At 40.5% G+C, this 17,594-nt stretch overlaps 1 protein-coding gene across 19 annotated transcripts in view; it reads right to left on the minus strand.

Annotated features, from left to right (window-relative positions):
* The window catches only part of KMT2C (lysine methyltransferase 2C), a 255,413-nt gene that overhangs the window by 178,182 nt on the left and 59,637 nt on the right, over positions 1–17,594 (minus strand). For all 19 annotated transcript variants that reach the window (XR_010663715.1, XM_065939515.1, XM_065939504.1 and 16 more), the window contains exon 2: positions 1,480–1,568. Coding sequence is in view for 18 of the 19 variants with exons in the window: in XM_065939515.1 (XP_065795587.1) it covers positions 1,480–1,568 (89 nt within the window). In the remaining variant the exon portion in view is untranslated. The remainder of the gene's footprint in view (positions 1–1,479; positions 1,569–17,594) is intronic.

The raw sequence follows: 17,594 nt of genomic DNA on the forward strand, positions 1-17,594 counted from the left end.
TTGCAAGGCAGAGGACCCAGGTTCAATCCCTGGTCAGCGTACTAAGATCCCACACGCCACTGGGCAGCTAAGCCTACATGCCCCAGCTCCAGAGGGCGAAGAGAAGCTTCCGAGGGCCGTGAGGAAGACCCCGCGCAGTCCAATGAATGAATAAATAAAAGGAATGAGTGTCTCACGTGGGCTGGAGAGAGGACTGTTGAGGAAAGGAAGGCACCACTAGGTCTGGGTACTGAATAGATTATGAGAAAGGATGACGGGAGGAGAGGAAAGCGGACAGGGAGGCGCTGAGTCTTCCGAAGATGAGACAGACGGGGAGACCGTGCCACTGTGAGCCGGGGCTGCAGGCAGTCAGAGCACCGGCTTAGAGGGACACGTGCTTACCCATAAATGCTACTCAAAAGTACAAGTAGAGGGACATGTGCTTACCCATAAATGTTACTCAAAAGGACAGGTAACTTTTGAGAGGAAAGTAACAGCACAACGTACAGGAAAAAAATTAAAATTCAGGGGAAAACTATGAAAAACAACTTGTGGGGAACGGAAATAAATCCAAGTATAAAATATTAACGTGGCAATGAACGTGCACCAAAGGGGTAAAATGTAAGGAGATGCATTCTGAACTTCCAGCTTCTCTCTGGTCTATCTACTTAACTAGACTCTAAGGGAAAAGCAATGAAAATGGCTGGACTTCTGAAGGCTTTTCAAGAATTACAGGCATATAATAGGAACACATCGGATAACCAAGAGTATTTTGTGAAAAATAATACTTTAAAAGATGTAGCAATTTCTTGTTTTCTCTGTATTTTCTCTAATTTTCTCCGTTAAGCATCAAGGAGATGCCATTCAACTTCAGAGAAGAAGCCTATCAACTGTGTCTACACTCTATCCAACGACCGTAAAAACAGAGAGAGGCCACCTCACTGAGACAAAGCTCTGAACACGATATGAAACCTACTCCCGTTGACAGCTCATTAAACCACTAACTTAGGGTAAATTTTGGAAACCACCTTGGCAACTTACTCTACCTTCCTCTTGCAGATGCAAAAACACATTAGCTTCCTCAAGGCACCCAGAAGTCCAGGAGACAAGAAAGTATTTGGTCTGCTTTAACCCAGCATTCCACAGCATTATTAGCTCATGAAATGTACTTTTTCCCTCACCTACATACTAACACAATAAACAAACACCAGATGGTTCATAAGCCAGAAATTTACCAAGAGTTATCACTCAAATGACCCAGAATTATGTTTATTCTAGTTTTAATTTTGCTTTAATAAAATATTTCTATACAGAGTTTAAATTATTTCTACTAAATCAGAGCTTTGGGGGGGAAAAAGAAAGAAAACTCTGTTTTTTCACTTTGTCATTACTTGTCAAACTACTTCAGCACGTGGACACTTTAGAACTCAGTGAACAGACGAACGCTACTTGTGCAAAGTACTGTGTAAATTTTTAAATTTTCTAATCAAGTTTTGATACCTGTTTCCACAGTATTTTCTGTTTCTGTTGTCTCCAGTCCATCCATGCTGTCCTCATCTTCCGCTGCAGTTTTTCCTCGACTTCGAGGCCTGCAGACAAAGAATAAACACATATAATTAAATGGTACATTTTAAGACTTAGAATTCTACTCAAAATAAAGCACAAGTGAAAGGTACATGGAATTAAATAATTTAGGCAATTCTCCCTTCATTTTACCATGTCAGACAGTAAATGTCACACTTCATAGTTGTTTTCCCCACAAATTCAGCTTCTCTTTACACCCAAACATGGGACACTCGCACATTACTATGTCCGTGTCATCATAACTCACTTCTCCACATATTCCTCAGATGAGGCTTTCCCCTCTTTCACCAGACCTTAAAATGACTCCCTGTCTACAGCAGGGGACTTTTAACTGTCTAGGTGGCTCTTTTCAAAGTGCACACACCAGGTTATACCTCTAGATCTAATGAAATTGGGGAGTGACATCTGTGATCTCTATTTCTTTTTTTTTTTTTTTTTAATGTGGAATTTTATTTTTATTTATTTATTTATTTATTTATTTATTTATTTATTTTTAATTTTTATTTTTCAGTGGGTTTTGTCATACATTGATATGAATCAGCCATAGAGTTACACGAATTCCCCATCCCGGTCTCCCATCCCACCTCCCTCTCCACCCGATTCCTCTGGATCTTCCCAGCCCAACAGGCCCGAGCACTTGACTCATGCCTCCCACCTGGGCTGGTGGTCTGTTTCACCACAGATAATATACATGCTGTTCTTTCGAAACATCCCACCCTCCCCTTCTCCCACAGAGTTCAAAAGTCTGTTCTGTACTTCTGCATCTCTTCTTCTGCCCTGCATATAGGGCCATCGTTACCATCTTTCTAAATTCCGTATATATGTGTTAGTATACTGTAATGTTCTTTATCTTTCTGGCTCACCTCACTCTGTATAATGGGCTCCAGTTTCATCCATCTCATTAGAACTGATTCAAATGAATTCTTTTTAACGGCTGAGTAATGTGATCTCTATTTCTAAAATTTCACTCCTTAAGGAGAAAGTGAGGCATACCCGTGCAAACCACCCCCCTTCAAAAAAACCTCTATTAAACATGATTTAATCACACTACTATTGGATTCCATCTCAAAAATGACAGAATGATCTCTGTTCATTTCCAAGGCAAACCTTTCAATATCACGGTAATTGAAGCCCTATGCCCCAACCACTAACACTGAAGAAGCTGAAGTTGAATGGTTCTATGAAGACCTACAAGACCTTTTAGAACTAACACCGAAAAAAGATGTCCTTTTCATTATAGGGGACTGGATTGCAAAAGTAGGAAGTCAAGAAACACCTGGAGGAACAGGCAAATTTGGCCTTGGAGTACGGAATGAAGCAGGGCAAAGGCTAACACGGTTTTGCCAAGAGAACGCACTGGTCATAGCAAACACCCACTTCCAACAACACAAGAGAAGACTCTACACATGGACATCACCAGATGGTCAACACCAAAATCAGATTGATTACATTCTTTGCAGCCAAAGATGGGAGAAGCTCTATACAGTCAGCAAAAACAAGACCAGGAGCTGACTATGGCTCAGATCATGAACTTCTTATTGCCAAATTCAGACTTAAACTGAAGAAAGTAGGGAAAACCACTAGACCATTCAGGTATGACCTAAATCAAATCCACTATACAGTGGAAGTGAGAAATAGATTTAAGGAACTAGATCTGATAGAGAGTCTGATGAACTATGGATGGAGGTTCGTGACATTGTACAGGAGGCAGGGATCAAGACCATCCCCATGGAAAAGGAGGTGGTGATGGACAGGGAGGCCTGGCGTGGTGTGATTCACGGGGTGGCAAAGAGTCAGACACGACTGAGCGATTGAACTGAACTGAATCACATTACAAGTGTGATGGATTTTAACTTAAAAAACACTTCAGTAAAGTCAAATAAATGTTAAGAATCATGGTAAAGTAAGATTTTTTTTTAACCAATACAAATTAAAAAAACTAAGGCCTTTAACGTCTTTGATGTCTCATAAATAAATGAATCAAAAAAATTTAAACACATAAAGTAAGAAAAAAGTAAGACACTACATGTAAAAAAAAAACTTAGAAACTGATAAATCAGTATTCAAATAATTTTAATATTTCATTACTTAAAGAGAAAAGGCACAAATGAACTGAGTATTTGAAAAATATCAAAAGAGTTGAAAACAATAAATAGAGAAAATAATATGAAAAAAAATAAAGCAAAAGGCTGTTTTAAACAACAGGAGACCCATTTAAATTTTACTTTTTAAAGGAAATCCATAAAAACTAATAAAGGAAATATATAAATCTTTTAAGTTAGAGTAATCAAAGTTCAAATATTTGATAAGCGAATTACTACAAACTGTTTAAAGTCATCCTCACCCTCACCAAAATTAAAAAAGGATACCTGAACCAAAACCCTAACATATCCAAAAACTATGGATGAAAAAAAATCTAAATAAAATACCAATAATCAGAATGCAAGCATAATTTAATATTAGAAATCTGCCAATATAACACGCCAAGTCAAGCAGTCAAAACACCATCATTCACAAGAAGAGGGAAAAGAGGCAGAATAAGATGACAAAAATTTGGGGAAGGGAGGATTGGGGCTAAGGCTGATTTTACTGTTCATGGGAAAAGGGAGAGAATAATTATCTTTAGAATTTATTAAGGCAACTTGTTATGTTTAAATTAAAACAATTACAGGAGAAAAAAGGAACAGAGGAACCAAGGTCCAACAGCAGGCAGACCAGGAGGAAAAAAACTCATGGTAAATAGAAAATAAGATAGAAATAAATTTGAGTTTACACAGCAAATATAAATGGCCTAAAACTTAATGCTGCCATTACTTAACAATGAAAATAATTCAGCAGTGTAACATAACTCAACAGAACTTCAAATTACATAAAACACAAATACAAAGAACAACAGAAAGAAATTGCTAGCTTCACAATCATTATGGGCGATTTTAACATCTCACTCTCAGAAAATGATAGATGAAACATTAAAAGCATTTTAAGCAAGTATTTAGACAATACATTTAACAAGCAACGTTAGACAACTTGATCAAACCTCCTTGTGTCTGGCTCTGTTAAAACACTGGATAAACAAAACAAAATCCCTGCCTTCTCCAAACTACACTCTAGTAGGAAGATATATTTTTTATTCTTGAAAACAAATAAAACACAAGAAAATACTAGGGAAAAACAGGCAAAGAATGAAGGACTAGCTATCTGTTTAAATACATTTATAAAATCAGTCAGTCCGTCACTCAGTCGTGTCCAACACTTTTACATTTATAAAATAAACTTCATGAAATAAAATTCATCTGAGTAAAGAGACACTTGAGTACAGATGTGAAGTAGAACAGGACCCAAGCCAGGCAGATATCTGGTAAAAGAGCTCTGCAGTAGAAGGAACAGCAAATGCTAAATTCTTGAGAGAACAGTTGGCAGGACAGCAAGGACACACCACTGGAGCAGACGGACTGAGAGGAGCTGCGAGGAGACGGGCCGCCTAAGAAATCTTTTTAAAGGCGGGGGTGGGGATTCACTTGTTGAGAACTTGCAGTCCAATATAATGACTGGATACAGGGAGACAGGAAACTCTTGAAATAATCCCAACATGACTACTACAACGGGAAAGAAAATAAGAAATTAATTCAAAAGAGATTATGGAAGTAAAATTTACATTTAATCTTTCCTTCATGTTCTTCATAACTGTGTACACTCATTGCTAAAAAAACTGAAACACACGTGGCTTTGCTGGCTAACCCTCATCTTCCAGGCCAATGCCCTGCTCTATTTTAAGTCTCTCTCGCCACCATCCTGGCCATCACTAGTTGTAAGTTTGGGGCACAACTGGCTTTTATGTCAAACCTGTTTTATCTTTTTAGGGTCTCAATGTTGGTTGTCTGCATCACGGTGGTAGTTACTGTTTAGTTGCTAAGTCCTGTCCGACTCTTTGTGACCCAATGGACTGTAGCCCACCAGGCTCCTCTGTCTGTGGGAGTTATCAGACAGAATACTGACTGGTGTGGGTTGCCATTTCCTACTCCAGGGAATCTTCCTGATCCAGGGATCCAACTCGCATCTCCTGTACGGGCAGGCAGATTCTTTACGCCACTGAGCTACCAGGGAAGCCCCTGAACGGTGGTATTTACTCCTAAAAAATAAATTTTTATTTTTGCCTTGCTTTTTCCTCCTGCTTCTACTTATTTCTTCTATTCTTGATTTTTGGCACCACTGAAAACATACTTTTTACATTCATCAATCCATCAGAATTCTATTGCTTCTGGTCAATGGATCAATGTATCGACATCATGAATTTTATTTTTCTGAATGCGAAACATAAAGGTCATATTGTCAAACCCATAGCGGTTGGCAATTTCCAAACTTAAATAGCAAAATAGATCCATACATTTTCATAGTGCATTCACATGTTCTTAGTTTTGGTTTTAAATAGTCTAATTACAAATGATAACACAAAGATTATTTATTTTAATCTTTCTTTAGTTTTTCTACCTTCTTCTCTTTTTCCTTTGTATCACATAACCTTTTCATTTTACTTTTCCTTGTTTCACTTTGCTGCAAAGAAATAAAAGTAAAATAATACAACTAATTCTACTTGAGAAAATTTTCCAAAATTCAATGTTTCTTGTTAATCTTAAAAACTAAAACTAATTTAAAAAAAAAAAAACTAATATGAGTTCCTAAAACAGCAAAGGAGGCTTCTACTTAAAGTCACACAGAAATAAGAAGGTTCAGATTTACACCCTCGTGGTAAACAAAGTATAAGAAACAGTAATTATCAGACACTGGCCAACAGGCAGAGAGAGAACTGTAACCCCCGAGAAAAAGGAAAGCAGAAAGGTGAGCCCCACCTTCACAAAGGCTTTCTGTGTGGACTTAACTTATGAACTGCAGCACACAGAGGGCTGGCAGCTATGCTGAAATGGGCAGAAAGAAACCATTAGTCAAGGGGGCTGAAGGAGTAGAATTTGCGGAGCAGAGAACACTAAAATGAGGGAGCAGAGAAAAAGCTCCAGAAATCTGCGTAAGAGTACCCTTGAGTTTTAATCTGAATACCAAACTGTACCGTTGTGGTGTAAAACCTCACAAGGCTGAATAGGAACTGCTTCCAAGGCAAGAACCAATAGAGAAAAGATGCAATATGGACAAGTCCCAGAGCTCACAGTGAGCCAGGAATCAGTTATGCTCCCTCTGGCCAGAGCGCTAAGACCTCGGGGACTACATAGAATGCATCTGGAGCGCGCCTTTAGGAAGAGGGCTACATGAAGCCTAGAACAAACACTTTTCTAGACCAGTCATAAAGGAGCTAACAAAAGCAACAACAGAATCAAAATGACCCACAATTAATTCAACTGGTGGACCAAAAAAAAAAAAGACATAACCAGAAGAAAAATCAAGGAATAGAAACAGAAAACAGAGATGACAGACAGACAAGCATGGATATTAAACCAGCTATCATCACTATGCCTCATGCTTACTGAGTACGAAAAACACGAAAACAGAAGCAAAATGGAAGATGATGATGGTTAATACCAAATGATGACATCATATGAAAACTTCACTTTGAAAGATCAACATCTGATTAGAAATTGCAGAAGAAAGATGACTGACCTTTAAAACATAGCAAAACAAACAAACAAAAACCTTCCCCAAATAAAAGACAAACACAGCTACATGCAATGCCCTCTGGGACAATAACAACCACTCTAATATGTGTGAAGCTTGAGTAGGAGGGAAGGGAGTGGAAAAAATATTTAGAGAAATAATAGCAACAAAATCTTACAAATTAGAAAAAATAAAACCCACAGGGACTTCTCTGGCTATCTGGTGGCTAAGACTCTGTGCTCCCAATGCAGGGGGCCCAGGTTTGATCCCTGGTCAAGGGAACTACATCCCACATGCTGCCAAATAAAAACCTGCTTTACCGTCTGAGCCACCAGGGAAGTCAAGTAAAACCTAGCACAGCCAAATAAATAAAAGAAATAAAACAAAACACAGACACAAGAAGCACAACAAAATTCCTAACACACAAATACACACACACACACACAGCCCCCAGTAAGGCACTTAACAGTCAATCTGCTGACAAACAGCAAGAAAAAGAAATTCCTAAAAGCAACTCCCCTCAAAAGACATACTTACTGTTTACAGAGTAACAAAAGTAACGACTGCAACCTTTGCATCTGAAAGGATGTAAGCCAGAAGACTCTGAAACAACATATTTAAAAGTACTTGGAAGAAAATTAAAGGTGGGGAAAAAACCCATAAACCCTTGAATAAAACATACAACAAAAAGCATCCTTCAAAAATAACAGTAGGACCTCCCTGGTGGACCAGTGCTTAAGAATCCACTTTGTGATGCAGGGAACGCAGGTTTGATCCCTGGTCAGGGAACTAGGATCCCGAACACCAGTGGGGCAACTAAGTCCACGCTCCACAACCAGAGAAGCTAGCCCAGCGCAATAGAAGATCCTAAACGACGCAAACAACACCCTGTGTGTCACAACTAAGACCTGATATAGCCAAATAAAGATAAACAGCAAAAAGAAAACAAAAAATAAACAAGTTGAAAGAAATCTTCATTACATATTAAGGAAATTCTTCAGACAAAAGGAAAACAATACTCAGTAAGTATCTAGACCAAAATTCCTGTATGCAAAAGAATAGAGTGATATAAATGGTATGTGAGTAAATTTATAAAAGACTTTTATACTTAAACCTCTTTAAAAATTAATTCACCATTGAAAGCAAAAATAATAATTTATTGTGGGTTTCGAAATACACAGAAAATTTAAATGTATGGAAAAAATAGTTCAAAACATAGGAGTGTAAAAGTGTGCTGATGTATGGGTTTTATATCACATCTCAATAACTGAGGCACCCTCTGAAGAGTTAACACTGTGCAATGTAAATCCTAAGTCTTTTGTAAACACACACACTGTCAGTTTTCTAGTCCAATGAAAATAAAAACGGAATCCTAAAAATATATTCAATTAACCCAAGAAAGATAGGAAATGAATAGAAGGAAACAAAGTGGAAAATGGGAGAGAAGGAACAAATACAAAACAAAGCACAAGTAGATTTAATCCCTCAGTTCAGTTCAGTCGCTCAGTCGTGTCCGACTCTTTGCAACCCCAAGAATCACACCACGCCAGGCCTCCCTGTCCATCACCAACTTCCGGAGTTTACTCAAATTCATGCCCATCGAGTCGGTGATGCCATCCAGCCATCTCATTCTCTGTCGTCCCCTTCTCCTCCTGCCCCCAATCCCTCCCAGCATCAGGGTCTTTTCAAATGAGTCAACTCTTTGCATGAGGTGGCCAAAGTATTGGAGTTTCAGCTTCAGCATCAGTCCTTCCAATGAACACCCAGGACTGATCTCCTTTAGGATGGACTGGTTGGATCTCCTTGCAGTCCAAGGGACTCTCAAGATTCTTCTCCAACACCACAGTTCAAAAGCATCAATTCTTCAGCACTCAGCTTTCTTCACAGTCCAACTCTCTCTCACATCCATACATGACCACTGGAAAAACCATAGCTTTGACTAGATGGACCTTTGTGGGCAGAGTAATGTCTCTGCTTTTTAATATGCTATCTAGGTTGGTCATAACTTTCCTTCCAAGGAGTAAGCATCTTTTAATTTCATGACTGCAATCACCATCTGCAGTGATTTTGGAGCCCAAAAAATAAAGTTTGACACTGTTTCCCCATCTATTTCCCATGAAGTGATGGGACCAGATGCCATGATCTCAGCTTTCTGAATGTTGAACTTTAAGCCAACTTTTTCACTCTCCTCTTTCACTTTCATCAAGAGGCTTTTTAGTTCCTCTTCACTTTCTGCCTTAAGGGTAGTGTCATCTGCCTATCTGAGGTTATTGATATTTCTCCCGGCAATCTTGATTCCAGCTTGACTTCTTCCAGCCCTCCACATTAGTAATTGTGTCAAGGGTAAATGGTCTCAACCCAACAACTGAAAGGCAAAACTTGTCAGATTAAATGAAGGCGGCAAGAATCTTCATCAAGGAGATACAATCCTAAAAATGCATGCACTCCACAGCAGAGTTCCAAAACATGAAAGGAAAGCCACAATTATACCTTAGAGCACAACCCTCTGCTCAGTAACTGCTACAGATAGACACAAAACTCAGTAGAGATGGAAGATTTACCACTACTACCAACCACATGGACTGAACTGACAGTTCAAGAACATCCTACCTAAGGACAACAGAACACCTACTCCTTTCAAGTACATGATCCCAAGATCAGACTGGTTCCGAATCGGGAAAGGAGTAGTCAAGGCTATATACTGTCACCCTGCTTATTTAACTAATATGCAGAGTGATCATGCGAAATGCCAGGCTGGATGAAGCACAAGCTGGAATCAAGATTGATGGGAGAAATATCAACAACCACGAGTTCAGAAAGGGAGAAATATCAACAACCACTAGTCCAGAAAGAAATGACCAGGAAAATTTAAAAATTGCTTGAGCAAATGGAAACGAAAACATGGCATTTCAAGATTTCTAACATTCCGGTAATCAGTGAATGAGGGAAACTTACAATTTTAAATAGTTATATCAGGGGCAAGATGGGGTAGGGAATTAAGAGGTATAAACTTTTATGTATAAAATAAATAAGCTATAAGGGTATATAGTACAACACAGGAAATATAATATTTTATAATAATTATTTTATAAATTACTTTAAAGGTTATATTACTCCATGTATAAACAGAGTAATGTAACCTTTAATAACTGCAAATCAATTGAGGATCATTATATCATATATCTGACACTTCTGAAATAGTGTACATCGATTACACCTCAATTTTTAAAAAGTTATATTAAAAACATCTTAATAGTAACATAGGTCTTCACTTAAAAGAAACTAAAAAATGAAAATCAAGACTAATAAGTAGAAGGGAAGAAATAATAAAGAGCAGAGATTGATGACATAAAACCACAACAGTTTGTTTTAAAACTGAAAACAAAAGATAGTTCTTTGAAAGAACAGATGACCAACTAGCAAAAATGATCAAGAAAACTTTAAAAAGCCTCACAAATTACCAATTAAAAAATTTGAAAGGGGAGGGTCATCACTAGAGAGACTACACACATTAAAGGAAGATGATATTCTATTACAAACAACTTTGTCAATAAAACAGAAACTTAGATGAAATGGACAAAAATCCTTGGAAGGCACAAATTACCATGTATGACTTAAGAATAGAGAATCCTAGTAACCCAATTACGTATTTTAAAAATTGAATTTGTAAGCAAAAGCCTTCACGAAAAGAAAATCCAATCCCTGATGGCTTTACTGATGAATTCCATCAAGCTTTTAAGAAATCCTACACTATCTTTTGTAAATAACGAAGAAAAGAACACTTTCCAACTCATTCTATGAGGCTGGCATGCCACTGACAGCAAAAATCAAAGACATTACATAAAACCAATATCCATTATAAACAAAGACCTGTTCCATAAAATAAAAAAGGAACACTCTTCCACCCATTTTTTGCAGATATTACAACTGTCATACACACCAAATCAAATCAAGGGTAATGAAAGAAAATAAAATTACAGCCTATTTTTCAATTTAAGAACTCCAAACAAAAGATTATCAAGGGGCTCCACCTCTAAATAAGATGGGAGAAATATATGCCAAACTTTTTCTCCCACTGAATCTAACTACAAGCATGTAAATAATTCATGAAACGATTGTTTGAGTTGCCTTAAAAACTTATAACATCAGTTTGTCCCGGAACAGATACCAAAATTCACTAAGTATCACTAAGTTTACTACCATTTTACCTCTCCCATACCCCCTGGCCTGAACTAAAAGAAGTCTGAAACCCAGAACTCAGTGCTGAGGTGCAGAAAAAGAAAGAGCTTGCCTGAACTGACCACAACCTGCCCGTGGGTGGGCCTGATCCGAATTAGTGTAAGAATACCTTTGAGAGCTGGGCTAACAGGTCCCACAGGGGTGACTTGGTACTGCACACACAGTACAAATAGAAACAGTTCCGCAAGAGGCTTTGAAAGCTAAACTGACCTTACTACAGGCCACAAAAGGCTGGCTGTAACCTGCAGCTTGTACCTACCCAGGCTAAGAGACTGTTAAATCAAAATTACCAACCTTCTCCATAAGATGTTTCTAAAATCCACAGTCTTATAATATGTAAGACGTTCAGGAAACAATCCAAAATTACTTGATACTCAAAGAACTACAATAAAACCAAATCACCCGAAAAAATACAACTCAAGAGGCTAATAAACACAAGAGGCTAATGATAAAATGACAGAAGTTGATCTTATGAACACTTTCAAAAGGCAGCTATCATAATTGTATGAGCAATTCTGAACATTTAAAGCTTAAAATAGAAAGTATCAGCAAATAATGAAAAGACATAAAGAAGAAACAAGAGGAAATTTTAGAAAGAAAAAAATTACAAAACCAAAATTAAAAACTCAGTAGAAATAAAAAATAAATGATGGCCCTAAAACAGCACAAATTAATAATTACATTAAAACTATGTGGCCTAGACACTCCAATCAAAATACAGAGGTTGTGTGTGAATCAATTTAAAAAAAACATGCCCCCCCAAAAAATAAAAAAACATGCCCCAACTATATGCTATCTACTTGAAGCTGAAATCAAATATGACGACACATTTAAGGAAACAGACCATGCAACAATAATCAAAATTAGGCTGAAATGGATATGTTAATATCATACAAAGCAGTATGTCATTTCAAAACAAATGACAAGGATAAAAAAGGATATTACATGTAATACTGATTCCCAACAACAAATAATTCTAAATGTGTATGTAAACCTAACAACAGAACTTCAAAATACATGAAGCAAAAACAAACAAAAAACCCCTAAAGTACATTCTCCTCACTGAATCCTCATAACTACCCTGCTGAAGTAGGCATTATCTGTTTTCCAGATAACCAAACTGAATCTGTCAGCCGTGTCTGACTCTCTGCGACCCCATGGACTGTAGCCCACCAGGCTCCTCTGTCTATGGGATTCTTCAGGCAAGAATGTTGGGGTGGGTTGCCATTTCCTCCTCCAGGGTATCTTCCTGACCCAGGGATTGAATCAGTGTCTCATGCATTGGCAGGCAGATTCTTTACCACTAAACCACCTAGGAAGCCCCAAATTGAAATTAAGAAAGGTTAAATAGGTTACCCAAAGTCACTCAACTGATCAGAGCTAAACTGTAGTGAGGTCAACATACTGGGAAGATTCACAAACTCGCCCTGCTGAGGTCTATAAAACTACTGGTTTGCCCTAAACTTCAATTTAAAAAAAAAAAAATTGTTGAGGGTGGGGAAGCTAACCACCTTGGGACAGTGCCTGTATCTGCTACCAAACATAACCGGAGTCAGAACCCCATTGCTCAGTCCCGCACGCATCAAAACGGGCAAAGGGAAAACACATCAAGACCAGCTCTCCTCAAGCATCTCAGGATTTCACTCCACTGGACAGGACACTGACTGACACACTCAAAAAAACACAGGGCACTGACTGACACACTCAAAAAAACACAGGGCTGAAAGCAGGAATTTAAACAGGAATTTGGAATTGGAGTGAAAACTGACCTTTTCCAGTCCTGTGGCCAGTGCTGACTTTTCCAAATTTTCTGGCATACTGAATGCAGCACTTTAACAGCATCCGCTTTTAGGATGTAACTGTAGATCAGACATTAATATTAGTTTGCTTTAAGGCAGTCAGTGTTTGTTTAGAAACAGTGAGATGTTCACTCCTTTTCTCTCCTTACCTTTCCCTCTATATCTCAGATTTACAGCCGTGTTCACAGGAGTTTACACCCTCAAGGACCTCATTCCAACAGGTGCTAAACTAAACAGCATCTGTTGGTTCATCTCCCCTACCAGCCTCTCACCATCCAGCTCAGTGAAGGGCACTCAGTCGTGTCCGACTCTTTGTGACCCCATGGACTATATACAGTCCACGGAATTCTCCAGGCCAGAATACTGGAGTGGGTAGCCTCTCCCTTCTCCAGGGGATCTTCCCAAGCCAGGGGTCGAACCCAGGTCTCCCGCACTACAGGCGCATTCTTTACCAGCTGAGTCGCAAGGGAAGCCCAGGAATCCTGGAGTGGGTAGCCTATCCCTTCTCCAGCAGATCTTGCCGACCCAGGAATCGAACCAGGATCTCCTGCACTGCATGCAGATTTCTTACCAGCTGAACTGTGAGGGTGACCGGCTCGGAGGCAGCGGTAATACAGCGTTACGAGCAGAGACTGCGGAGCCAGGCTGCCTGGATCACAGGGCTGACCACCCGCTGCAGAACCACGTGTGAGGGGCTTGAACCCGGCGCCCCACACCCCTCATCAGTGAAACGGTGTAAAGGAACCGCCTCACAGGGCCACTTTCAGGATTAAACGAAAAGCGCCTCCAACGCCGGTTCCCTGGGGTCCTCTCCTCATCCAGGCCTTCACCACCTCCTCTCCCAGCTTGGACCCCATGATCAGCAGGTCTAACACTCATCCTCAACACTTCCTCCCTTTATTTCATCCCATTAAATTTGCCTGGTAAAACCTCAATACTGATTAAAACGAACCTTCTGTCTACTCTGGCCCAGGAGCTCAAGCTGTGGGGAAAAGACACAGCCAAGTCACTGCCTTCACTCTGTATTTCCAACCCCGCCGGGCCCCTCACTACTCCCAGCAATCGCCACTTGAATCGGTTCACTCTCCCATTTCCTTAGATACTTATTTCATACTTTCTGTCTTCAAACAATTGAAGACTCTCCATTCTACACCCTTCAGTTGACAGAATTGGCTTGCTACTTCAGTGGGGACACAGAGCTAGTCAGAGTTTCCTATCCTCCTCCGACCAAACCCTCGACTTCCCTGAAAGCTTCCCTGTTGAACCCACATTCCCTCCCGCCAAACCGACCATCCGGTCCTCCCTGCTGACACCCATCCCTCTGCCTGTGCTCCGGATCACGTTCTCTTTCCCATTCGCGAACTCTGCACCTGCCCTGACTCCTTTCCTCTCCTGAATGACCAACCTTTCCTCGGAAAAAGGACTCCGAGCAGCATACAAATGGACTGCAGTAACACAGTCTTCTTTAAAAAAACAGAGAAAAAGAAACCCTCCCCGGAGGCCACATCCTCTCTTGGCGCCTGCCCCACTTCTCTGAGAGCAGCACTCCCTGAGCGCTCCGGACCCAGGCCCGCCCTTCAGCTCCACTGGATCCTCCTTCCCCTCATCCCCCTGAAGGGCCCGGATCCGAGTCACTGAAGAACAGGCTGACAGACAGCTGGGTTTGTCTGGACTGTGCCTGTCATTCTCGAATAGCTGACTGAGCTCCTGCCACATTCAACAACGTCTTGGTCAGATCGCTGAGTTATCTAACTGCCAAGAACCTACGACATGCCAGTTGTCCACCCGTCAGACACCGTAAGACCAGGGCCCGTTTTCTCCCCAGCTCCTTGGACACAACACTCTCCCGAGAGTCCCCCACCACACCGGGCGCCTTCTCACTTCCTCTGCGGGCTCCTCTGGCCCGCGATGGCCGAGCGTCGGGTCCGTCACCGAGCCCTCCTCTGCACAGGCGCGTCGCACCGTCTCTATGAACACACTGGTAACTCCTGCACTTCCCCGCTGCCTACCGCTACTCAGTCACAACTCAGCAACTGCCGACTCAGGAGCACCTCTACGCTAACACGTCAAACACACACACGACTCCACACCCTGTCCTCGGAAACTTGCTTTTCCAACGCTTCCCGCCTCCCTCAACTGTGGCATTCGGGACTGACTAGCCCCATGAGTCAGGTCCTTGTCTCTTGTTCCCACGCATCGTGTCAGCAAATACCGTCCACGCACCTTCAAGACACACACGCATCCCTCACTTCTCAAAAAGTTCACTTTATGTCGCTTTTACAAGCGGCTGGCACTGGTATCCAACCAAAACAAATCCGAAGAGGATTTTCACTTCTCAAAGAAAGAGGGTGAGGATAGGGTGACTGCTTCTTCACTTTCTGTCATTCCATCTGATGAAAGCTTTCATGAGAAAACTCTGTTTTCTGAAGGCAGAAGAAATGGGCATTCCAAACATGAGAACTTCTCAGGAATTACGACTGCTAACAGCCTAGACTCACCAGTTCTTATTACCATTACAACTGGGAATCACACAACTAACCTTTCTGAGCATTTAGCGCGTGAGAGGCACTGTTCTATCACCATCTCTAGCTTGCCTGTCTCTTAAGATAGAACGTAGTCACCACTGTGGCTGGAATTTTGTTTTAGTCACCACTGCACCCCCCCACACCTAACAGCACCAGACATTTCACAGTCACTCAATATGTGCTTTGCTAAATGAGTAACAATGGTTCTACAACTCAGGAGGAAAATAGGAATTTAATAACTAGAACTGAGATAACTATCTAACCATTCTAAAGATACACAAGTTACAGTCCTGCTTCCCACTGAACAGAAAAATAAAATTTCATACGGAGACAACTTTTAAAGAAAAGCCATGTAACCTAATGCTGAATGTTATGTCATTAAGGTAAAGAGAAAGAAGTTTTAACACCACAAGGGAACAGACAAAACTGTCATCGCTGATAGACAGCATCACCAACATCAACTTAGAAAACACAAGTTAACCAACTGAAAAGCTAACAGTTTTCTGTAAGACTGGTCAGCAGAGTAACATAATAAAAATATCAACGACTTTCCTATACCTCATGCTGAACAAACAGCAGCGATAATCAATTTGAACGTAATGAAAGGAGATGCAGTAACAATCAAGTTACTAGGAATAACTTTAATGAGAAATACAATGAAACTTTACTTATGGACATAATGGAAGAACGAAGTAAATTGACAGACAAACCCAACAGGAAAAAAGAGACAACAAATACAAACAAGCAATTCATAGACAAAAAGAACTGACCTATAAAATATGATGAAGTGTTCAACCTCACCAAGCAATCAAGGAAGTCAAACACTGAGATGGAAAATGAAGCATACTGACAATATCCAGTGACCATGGGAGCAGCAGAGACAAATGCTCACTCACAGCAGCTGGCAAGGATGTTCACAGTGCAGCATGCCCCGGGAGGCCATTCACCAACAGCGACCGCAACACAGAATACGCACACCATCTGATCCATCAGGTCCACATGCAGAAACCTATTCTACCGCACTGCATAAATATACAGAGAAGAGGTATGTTCACTACCCCATAAGCAACTTCAAAGCTCAACAAGGGAATATTTAAATAAAGCACACTCTACCCACTCAATGATTTGCACTTTCTGATCACTACAAAGACTTCCCAGGAGGCTCAGTGGTAAAGAATCCACCTGCCAATCCAGGAGAAACAGCAGATGCAGGCTCGATCCCCGGGTCAGGAAGATCTCCTGGAGGAGGAAATGGCAACCCACGCTAGTATTCTTGCCTGGAAAATCCCACACATAGAAGCCGGGTGGGCTATAGTCTATGGGGTGTCAGAGGACTGGACACGACTGAGCGCCTGAGCAATCACAAACAATACAACAATAAAAGGATGTATTTGGACTTCCTATTTGTACTAAAATAGAAAGCTCTCTAAGATCTCTGAGACACAGTTTCATGAGGAAAAGATACATTACAAAATACATGAGTCCATGAATATTTTAAGTGCATACAAATGTGCGTAAGTTTGCTCAAACTCATGTCCATTCAGTCAGTGACGCCATCCAACCATCTCGTCCTTTGTTGTCCCCTTCTCATCTTGCCCTCAATCTTTCCCAGCATCAGGGTCTATTCTAACGAGTCAGTTCTTCGCATCATGTGCTCAAAGTATCGGAGCTTCAGCTTCAGCATCAGTTCTTCCAATAAGCATTCAGGCTTCACTTCCTTTAGGACTGACAGGCTTGATCTCTTCGAAGTCCAAGGGACTCTCAAGAGTCTTCTCCAACACCACAGTTCAAAAGCATCAGTTCTTCCACGTTCAGTCTTCTTTGTGGTTCAGCTTTCCCATCTGTATATGATGCTGGAAAAACAGCA

This window comes from Muntiacus reevesi, chromosome 6 (genome assembly GCF_963930625.1).
Source record: "Muntiacus reevesi chromosome 6, mMunRee1.1, whole genome shotgun sequence".
Classification (NCBI taxonomy): Eukaryota; Metazoa; Chordata; class Mammalia; order Artiodactyla; family Cervidae; genus Muntiacus; species Muntiacus reevesi.